The 10,000-nt window shown below is 43.3% G+C and overlaps 2 protein-coding genes across 2 annotated transcripts in view; both read right to left on the bottom strand.

Annotated features, from left to right (window-relative positions):
- Window positions 1–1,244: 1,244 nt before the first annotated feature.
- Window positions 1,245–5,165, bottom strand: LOC139917606 (mid1-interacting protein 1-B-like). The gene is made up of 2 exons (XM_078291183.1): window positions 5,085–5,165; window positions 1,245–3,965 (listed from the first exon to the last, which is right to left on the bottom strand). Exon 2 carries the CDS (start codon window positions 3,586–3,588, stop codon window positions 3,136–3,138), a length of 453 nt encoding a protein of 150 aa, XP_078147309.1. The 5' UTR covers window positions 3,589–3,965; window positions 5,085–5,165; the 3' UTR covers window positions 1,245–3,135.
- The window catches only part of LOC139921669 (adenylate cyclase type 8-like), a 23,689-nt gene continuing 18,564 nt past the window's right edge, over window positions 4,876–10,000 (bottom strand). The window contains exons 21-22 of the mRNA XM_078291229.1: window positions 5,085–5,215; window positions 4,876–4,929 (exon numbers count right to left, since the gene is read on the bottom strand). Coding sequence (XP_078147355.1) covers window positions 4,876–4,929; window positions 5,085–5,215 — 185 coding nt within the window. The remainder of the gene's footprint in view (window positions 4,930–5,084; window positions 5,216–10,000) is intronic.

The raw sequence follows: 10,000 nt of genomic DNA, 5'->3' as shown, positions 1-10,000 counted from the left end.
GAGTCGTGTGTGTTTCACATGGGGAGGTTCTGGTTTTGTTTTGAAACCAGAGTGTTCAGACGTCTGCAGCTCAGTGACTCAACTTCCTTCCTGGAACATGATGAACTTCGTCTTTTATCTCAGTGAGAGGCAGGAAGCAGAGACAGAGCGGACTTGATAATCTGATATTAAGACAAAACTCTGACTGACAGCAGCAGAGACACACGGCCACGACTTCCTGTGTTTTAACAGCTGAGACTCGACTTGCTGCATGAAGAGAAGACTTGAGACTTGACTTGACTTGGGTTCTGGTGACTTGGGACTTGACTCTGACTTGTACTTTGATGACTTGAAAAGGTTTCTAAAGTCTTGACTTGAGATCTTGTGTTTGTGTAAATGACTTAGATTGAAAGTGATGAGATTTGTTCCAGCGGACGACTGAATTTAAATTCTGTTTTCTGAATTTGTATGGAATGATTGAATTTATTGAAGTTGAAACTGATTATAGAAATCAAACTCATGATGCTCTTACCAAGTTTTTATCCTATTAAAACCATATTGCATTGAAAAGTCCTAGATATTTAGTTTTCTTTAAGGTATTAAATTGATACTGGACTCTTGATTTGTTCTGACTTGACTTGAAATTGTTCAGCTCTAATTTTAATTGTCAAAAGTAAAGGGTTTAGACATTCCTATAAATACTATTAAATAATACACAATCCACTTCTGTACCAGTAATACTTTCATCAGGTCAGGAAATAAACTAAAGTCGTGTTTCTGTTTCACCTCTCAGATTCTGCTCTTGGTCTTTATGAGGAAGAATTACCAAATAAAAATTAGTCAGAATAACCTGTTTAGTTTTCTGCTCAATTCTTCCACTTATTTCGTCGTGTAAACACCTGAATCTGGTTTCACTCTTATTTTGAAGGGATACTTCATGTTTATGTAATGGAGAAATTAAGGACAATCCAGAGATTAAAGTAAGGTGTTAGTCTCACACAAACACTGCGACTCCATGGGAGTTTAGTTGTTGAAGATTGACAAAAAATATCAGAATCCAATTACTTCCTGAAAAATTGTGTATTTTTGTCAATTAAATTGGGGGACATGCACAAAAGAATTCTAAAATATCTGAAATATTTTCTAAAATGCCTCAGATTTTCCAAAATGTCTCAAAGATTTTCTAAAAGTTTCTAAGAGTTAAGCCGATCTGGATGCAGCAAAACCAGAACCATGTTCAGAAAAACGTCACTCAACCAGAAAGATATCATCAAAACCTTTAATTGCCAAGCCATATATATATATATATATATATATATATATATATATATATATATATACACACACAGTATATTAAATAGAAAAATGCATAGCTCCATGTGGAAGTGACATTATAATATAACTTTACACTCTTCATCTCCTGAATCCCTCCGTGATCCAGATCCGATCATCAAGCAGTTTGTTTTGTTTTCATCTTCCTCACAGCGTTCATCAGTCAGAGTCACAGGAGCGTTTGTGTTGTCGATCGTTTCCTCAAGTCTCAAACCGGACGTTACACTTCATCATTAGTTTGAAGCCTGGTTTCTTAAACTCTGGTTTGGGACCCAGAATGAGTCGTGGACTTACATTTTTTAGGGTCCCTGCATGACAAGACCAGCACAATGAACCGGACACTTTAACCGTTTTACCAGCCAGCTAGATTTTATTGGACTGGGCGGTTTCACATGAGTATTTCTAATGTGTTAAAATGTATTTCAGTCAAAACTTGCTCCAAAAAATAAATGACAATCTGTCCAGTGATGTCATCTTGTCTCCAGACCTATCAGCTTCTTTCATGATATTTTCAGTCAAATTCTCTCTCTGCACTGGCAGATAATCTGCTGCTTTCAGTAAATTTCTCTTGTTTCATGCCAATATGACTTCTTCTTTCAAGAAATCATCAGAAAACAATGAAGAAAATCTGGAAACAAGAAACTTTCTCCAAGACAATTTCACTTTTTACCAAGAAAATGTCCTGAAACAAGTTACATTCTCCTGGGAAAAAGTCACATTTGTTGAAAGCGGTGAAATTATTACGATGATTTCACTAAAAAAAAACCTGAAATAATCTTGATGAGTCTGGAGACGAGAGAAGATAACTGACCCGGTCTGTCAGGGTGTGTCAGTGTCGATGATGTCACGGATCGGCCCAACACAGTCCGTCCAAACAGCTGAAACCAGCTGAGCTTTTGACGGAGCTTCAGGTAAACATCGCCTGCTGACGGACTTCATCAGCCAATGAAACGTCTCCAAAACTAGCGGCTACAGTAGATTCACTTTCCAGACACTTTCACCGTCTTTGAACAGAACTCCAGTGACTAGCAGAATAAACAAACTCAAGTGAAAATCGACCTGTTCGGCCGATATTCTCTCACTCAGGTTTTATGGCAGTAATTCATATCATTCATCGTCTTTCAGTAGAACGACGTCATGAAGAAATAATGATGCCGAGTTCTCCTAAAACACAACTGAATTCATGACAAAGAGCAAAAACTAATTCAAATCTCCCACAAAATGAGATCTGAAACAAACTAGGGAATATTATTTGAAATCTATAGACTTTTATCACACTTTACCATGACTTCTGCCCGTCGACAGATATTGTTATTCATCAGTACCACAATAATTTCTCATGATTATGTTGATGTTAAAGCCCGGTCCGGTCCCAGCAGGACCGGCAGCTGGTCCTGCTGGTCCCGGTGTGTTTGAAATGAACAGACAGAAGAACAGAGGCAACAAAACCCCGATCCAGAAAGAGTGCAAACAAACAATCAGAAGAAAACAACAAAATGATAAACAAATGATAATCCACCGTGTGAAACGACACAACACATCAGTATTTAACAACCAGGACGCCTGAATGAGCCAAATAACTGGAGAAAATATCATGTAAGCACGTTTTAAATGTTTAAAGACGCTCACAAGCAACAAAATCTGAGTTAAATTTGAGAAAATGACACCAAAACTCGAGTGTTACGTCTATTTTTTCCAGTTATCTGGCTCAGTAATCCCACTTTTCTTGAAATATCCCCAGGCCTCGACATCATAACTCTCATAACAGAAATATATATTTATATCGTTATTATTCATCATCTGGTCTCACATCAGTCCTGTCTGTCAGTTCCCGCAGCCTCGGATGCCGATCTCCTCCTTGTAGCGGTTGGTGAGCGTGTTCGCCTTGCGGGTGAGTTTGGACAAAACGGCGTGGAGTCCGCTGAGGTGGAAGTGGAACTGCTTCTCCAGGTCGTCCTCCTCCTCCAGCTCCACGCCCGTCCCGCCCGTCCCGCCCGGCTTCTCGCCCTGCAGCACGCCCCACTCGATGTCGTTGCGGATGGACTTCAGCAGCACGTAGGAGCTGTACATGTCTCCGTCCCGGAAGTACGCGGGCGCGGCGTTGTCGGCCGCCGCCCGCCGCAGCTCCCTCAGCTCCGCGCAGTCGTCCAGCGGGACGTCCCGCAGCAGGCTGGGCACCATCACCGTCTGGTCCATGTTGTTGACGGCGCCGATGAAGCGGTTCATGGCGTTGAACAGCGACTTCTTCTGGTTGTAGGAATCCGTTATCTGCATCATGGCGGCGGGGGGTCGATCGGCCGCCGTCGGACCGCCGTCAGCCTCCGCCGGGCGCGCGGCGGCGGTGAAGTCCTTCTCCCCTTGATCTGGAGCCGTCACCGGCCCGGGACAAACTTAGCCCGCTAATGCTCTTTAGAGGATTATTATGAGGCTGCAGCCAGATCCAGGTGAGGCTGTGACTCGCTCCTGACTGCTGCTGGCCTGCTCGCTCTATATAGGTACGCTACCCAGCATGCACCAGCAGCCGGGTCTCTGGTGGCAAAGCTGCTGCTGGATGGGGAGGAGGAGGAGGAGCCGGGGAGCTTCCTGGTTGAGGATGAAGGGCGTTTCCTCTGGCAACAAGCCTCCAGACCGGTTCAAACAACAGGACAGACCGTCTGAAACACACACACACACACACACACACACACACTGTTAGTTAGCCTTAAACAGTCAAGAAAAGAGGAAAATATCGCCGGAGTTCCTGAGTCTAAATCCGCTTCTTTCCGTTAGCTAAGCAGCGCTGACATTTCCAGCTGCCTCCCTCCCTCCCTCCCTCCCTTCCTCCCTTCCTTCCTCCCTCCCTTCCTTCCTTCCTTCCTCCCTTCCTTCCTGAACACTTCCAGAGTCCTAAAACTACGCTGTTTCCGTCCGTTAGATGCCGTTAATCTATTCACCGCTTCCGCATCCAGTCAGGACAGAGACAACGAGCTAACCAAGCCCGCTAGCATCAGCTGGCTAACCGCGGCTAACACCGTGATGATGACGTCATTGCTCTTCCGGGTATAACGTTACATCTGCGGTTCGTTACTTTAACAGAGAGTCAAGAATGAAACAGCGAACAGTTAGAGCAGATGCTGCTTTCCGTTAATTAGCGTCAGCTGGCTAACTAGCTGCTACTCAGCTAGCGAGCTAACAGTCACTACGTTATCTGGCAGCTGGCGGCGAGAGATCCATTATCGGACATGTTCTTTCCCTCTTTCCGGACATCGAGCTCCCACAAACACTCAGTTCGTGATTTAAACGGGTTTACCATCACAGACACCAGTTTTAATAACGTACAGAACATATTTCCGAGGTCCAACTCAAACTGATCTCTGCTTACCGACTGCAGCATCCGCGAGGCGCTGAGCTACCCGCCGGTCGAGCGGTTTGCGGTCGCGGTTACTGATGTTTCCCGGCTCTTAAAGCCTTACATCGGTGCGATCAATGCTCTAATTCAGATCCACATCTTGTCAGTAAATAAGTTATGTTAGAAAGGGGGGTGGCGCTGGGAAAAAGGACAAGACGGCACCAGGAACAAAGCGTTCATTGGGTGTGTCCGATAATGGATCTCAAGGCGTTGCATCCGTACTCGGGCATCTAACGGGGAAACGGAGCGGTTACATAAAGCAGCATCTCCGGTGTTTTCAGAGCCGCTTCCTCGTGGGACTGAAAACTCCCACGGCTAGCTTAATTCTGCCCGACCGCGCCGTTAGCTCGCTTGCTAACCGGTAGCCGTCCCCCGGTGAGCTTACCGTCAGCTGGGTGTCGTTGTTCCGTCCTGAGCGGCTGCTTCTCCCGGCGGTCTGCGGGCTGTCAGCGGGGCGGCGGGTCTGATCTGGACCGGAGGGTGTAGCTGTGATGTCGGACAGCCCACCGACCGAACCTCCAGCCTCAGCCAATCACAGAGCCCGTGACGTCAGGGTGCCCCCTCCCCCGTCCCAAGAACTAAAGTAAACTAAAAGAAAAGAAAAGAAAAGAAAATGTGTGCTGCTGCAAATTCTAACCTTTATCATAATAAAGCAGTAACATCCATAATGATAATCATACTATAACTACTATAACTCTGCTTCTAATATTAATCATATAAATAGTAATTCTACTACTGATAATCTTGAGGTTTAAAATAACTTTTTGTTATTATCCTTACCTATTTTTATCTTTGTTTCTTTTTTAATGTCATTATTTAGACAAATTGTGTCTTTCTTTTGCTTGTTAATTGTTTTAATCCATTTATTTTGTGTAAAGCACTTTGAGTTGCATTCTATGTATGAATGGTGCCATAAAAAAATAAAGTTATTATTATTATTAATACTACTACTACTACTAAACAATAATAATATAATAGGACAGCACAGTAGTTGGAGGTCTCATGTGAACTCCAGTCTGCAGTCTCAGTGGGACAGCGCCGCCCTGTGGCCGCAGGAGGAAGTGACTCCTGCTCTGCTGCTGATGGTGACTCTGTGTTTCTGTTGTTGCCTTTATAAGATTATTACAAGAAATTATTTAAAATTACCTTCTTATTCCCCAAGACATTAGACTGGTAGACTGTTTACTCATTTAAATTCACTAAGCTTGCATTTGATAATATTTTAATTCATTTATATTTTATCGAGATACATTTGGAAAACATCATTATTTTATTGTAGCCTACTGGTTTTGTGTTTGATGTATTACTTTTTTCAGAGCCTTTATGTAGTCAATAAGTCTACTTTATAAATCACTTTCACTAAATACATCAACTGTATTCTTTGATTTGTTGGTTCTTCTTCCTATTTCTGTTTTTATTATTATTATTATTATTATTAAGTTCATTTTCAACACAATGCCCAGTGTCCAGTTAAAGCCCAGTGAAGTTTTTGTCCAGGTAACAACCAGTTTATTAATACAGAACATTCAGTATGAGCAGACAGCTGGTCATGCACTTTTCAAAACATTTCTTACACAGAGTCGTTTCACATTTGAATGAAGAGAATCAGTTAAATTATTGATTTATGAGCATCGTGTACATTTCCACCAAAAAACACAAACCCACAACATTGAAATGAAAAGAGCACAGAAGTGTGAAACTCATTCAGAGTTTGGACCTGCTGCTTGCCGTAGACAGTAGAGCCACATCACAGTTTGTTGTACAGTAAAAGCAGTTCATATATTCTCTCCCTATCGAGGAAGAGAGCGGGGTGCAGAGGGGTGAGCAGCGCCCTGCATGAGGAAGACGCCGCCATGTTGGAAGACTGAAGACTGATTTAATGTGATTGTTTCTTATGAAGGAAAAGAAAATGTCTGATTTCAGTGGTTCTGCTATAAAAAAGTTTTTAAAAAAAGATAATTTGTGGCGCCCCGGTGGCTCGCCGAGCGGAGCGCGTGCCGTGTGGGGCGCGGTCCGTCCCGCGTGCCGTGTGGGGCGCGGTCCGTCCCGCGTGCCGTGTGCCTAAAATATATCTTTAAAAAAAAAAAAAGATGATTTTATAGACCAGAGCCAGCAGGTTTGGTTAGGTCTTTGATTTGGCTGTCAGTCTTCCAACATGGCGGCGTGGTTGCCACGGTAACTGTTGGTAACCACGATCCAAACAGTCTGGAACAGAAAAAACAAAGCGGTGACAACCGGACTGAGGCTGGACTGGACTGGACTGAAGCTGGACTGGACTGGACTGGACTGGACTGGACTGGACTGGACTGGACTGGACTGGACTGGACTGGACTGGACAAACACTGATGTGACATGAAGCTGCTGCAGAGGGAAATGTATTAAATCCACTCAGCAGGCGGATGGCAGTTTAACTGACTAGAAACCAGCTAAATGGACTAATTAAGTCTTAACGAGCGGCTTAACGAAGCTAAAGGAGCAGTAGAAGGCTCCGGAGAGCGGAGAGACAGACAGCTACTGGACACAGGAAGTACAGTAATAACCTGAAAGGATTTTAAATTAGATTTAAATAAAACCAGCAGTAACAGAGTCCACATCCACAGAGAGCAGCTGGAGCAGAAACACAATCCTGTCTGGAACGTTCAAATCCACAAAACCAGGATTTCTTTAAAGCTGCACGAGACAACTTCACACTTTAGCGCCCCAAGTGACATTTGAATTTTTGAATGTTGAGGACTTCATTACCCAGAAATCCTGTGCAATGATGTCAGTAATCTAACGAGCGTTCACACTGCGAGCGACTTGGTCGCTCTGTTCTGACAGATTGTGGGCGGGGTCAGAGGCTCTGTGGGCGGGGCCAGAGGCTCTGTGGGCGGGGCCAGAGGCCCACAAAGGTTCGCTCATTATCATTTCTGTAAGAAATAATAGACTAACAAAGTGTTTTTTTCAAAGCGGTCAAGCGGTCGTCATCGTTTATTACCGGAGAGTTTTCCCTACCTGTAGCCGCCGGGCCGCGGCGTCTCACGTTTCGCTCTCGAAACGGTCAGCCGATCGGAACGGAGGGTCGTGAATATTAATGAGCCTTAAAGACACGGAGACAGAAACGGCCTGTTCTTGGTAAGGCTCAGAGAGATGCTGGAAAATGAACGTGGAGAAATGGATTGAGAGTGTTTTTGGTTCATGACACCACACACACAGCTTTGAATGGACAGAAAGACACTAAATAAAACAACAGCCAAACAGAAATCTGATTGGCTGTTGAGGATGAGGGTGAAGAGTTCAGCTGTGGTGACAGGCTTGTTGAGCGTCCAATCATCAGCTGAGTTTCCTGGTCGCTCAGCTCTGGAGGAGAGGAAGGACTGACTGTTGCTCACAGTGTGAACGCACCGTTAATGAAAGTTTGAAGGACTTCATTACCCAGAAGACACTGCAGTTTTACAGTAGAATCTGGACTAGAGCAACTTTAAGATTTGAGTTTATTTGATTTACACAAATGGAAAAAAAGACAGAAGAAAAGAAATAGAAACTGCAGGGAAACAAAGAAACCGTGAAATGTCATGTTGGTAAATGGGAGTCGTCGTGTCACCTGGGGGCTGAAAACCAGTGAAAAATCTCTGAATTCCTCAAAGATATTACTGGTTTCCACTGACCTTTACCAACATGACATTAGTTCTATTAGAAGCAAAAAAAAGAGAGAACTTTTCACGTTTTTCACAGATTTTCAGCATCAAAATAAAACGAAAGACGAGAGGAATGTCGACAGGTTGCATCCAGTTAGAGACACGATGCAGAGATTGAACTGGAGAAGCAGAAAGTGTGTGTGTGTGTGTGTGTGTGGGTGTGTGTGTGTGTGTGTGTGTTTCCCAGGTTTCCATGGTGATGTGCGTCCTCGTCTCTCGTTTCTGAAAGACAGCAAAAGAGACAAGAAAAAAGAGATGAACGTAAATATGAACAACACACACACACCGGTCTGATAGTCTGGTGTGTGTGTGTGTGTGTGTATGTGTGTGTGTGTGTGTGTGTTACTTACCTATAGTAGCTGTTAGACCATCTCATACTGGTTGGCAGTGATGAGGGCGAGACAGACAGCAAGCTAACCACATGCCTATTAACTAGAGAGAGAGAGAGAGAGAGAGAGAGAGAGAGAGAGACAGAGAGAGAGAGAGAGAGAGAGAGAGAGACAGAGAGAGAGAGAGAGATAGACAGAGAGACACACAGAGACAGAGAGAGAGAGACAGAGAGAGAGAGAGACAGAGAGAGAGAGAGAGAGACAGAGAGAGAGAGAGAGAGACAGAGAGAGAGAGACAGAGAGAGAGAGAAGAAGAGAGAAAGACAGAGAGAGAGAGAGAGAGAGAGAGACAGAGAGAGAGAGAGACAGAGAGAGAGAGAGAGAGACAGAGAGAGAGAGACAGAGAGAGAGAGAAGAAGAGAGAAAGACAGAGAGAGAGAGAGAGAGGTGTCATCAGCAAGAGTTCACATGTTCCTCCAGCAGCCTTCAGCACGAGACAGAATAGAGTTTATTATAAACTATAGAGTCAAACTGAATAGAGTTTATTATAAACTATAGAGTCAAACTGAATAGAGTTTATTATAAACTATAGAGTCAAACTGAATAGAGTTTATTATAAACTATAGAGTCAAACTGAATAGAGTTTATTATAAACAATAGAGTCGAACTGAATAGAGTTTATTATAAACTATAGAGTCAAACTGAATAGAGTTTATTATAAACTATAGAGTCAAACTGAATAGAGTTTAATTATAAACTATAGAGTCGAACTGAATAGAGTTTATTATAAACAATAGAGTCAAACTGAATAGAGTTTATAATAAGACCACATCTGCTCCCTCCACACTTTAATCAGCCAAAATTGAAATGAACAAAACAGGAAAATATTTGATTTGATTTGATTTTAAAAAGTCCTTCGATGTGATTGGTCTGTTGTATAAAGTTCTGTAAAACAGTATCTGAGGGGAAATGTTTGATAAAATAAAATCACTCTATGAAAATAATGAATCTAGTGTGAAAATAGAGAATAAAAGAAGTGAGCGTTTCACTGACGGAGGCGCCGGCTGCCCTTGAAATATGATTGGCCGCCGTCGGTGCCGCCCCAGATTTCCTTGCACGTCATTGGCTGTTTAACTCTGATGTTTCGGGTGACCGAGGCTTCCTTTAGTTACTGAAGAGTGACAGGTGCTCAGATCATGTTTCTTTCTTTTCTTTTCTCTTTCGTTCTGTCACCTGCAGACACACCTCAAAGCCTCCATACTGAATGAATCCAGTAAATCAGTATGTAAACAAAA

The sequence above is a fragment of the Centroberyx gerrardi genome, chromosome 21 (assembly GCF_048128805.1).
Source record: "Centroberyx gerrardi isolate f3 chromosome 21, fCenGer3.hap1.cur.20231027, whole genome shotgun sequence".
In the NCBI taxonomy this organism is placed as follows: domain Eukaryota; kingdom Metazoa; phylum Chordata; class Actinopteri; order Beryciformes; family Berycidae; genus Centroberyx; species Centroberyx gerrardi.
The sequence above is the reverse complement of the archived record's forward strand: the minus strand, read 5'-3'. Positions and strand labels throughout refer to the sequence as shown.

Excerpts from the sequence above, each read along its gene's own strand:
- LOC139917606 (XM_078291183.1), bottom strand. The coding sequence starts at position 3,588 with ATGATGCAGATAACGGATTCCTACAACCAGAAGAAGTCGCTGTTCAAC.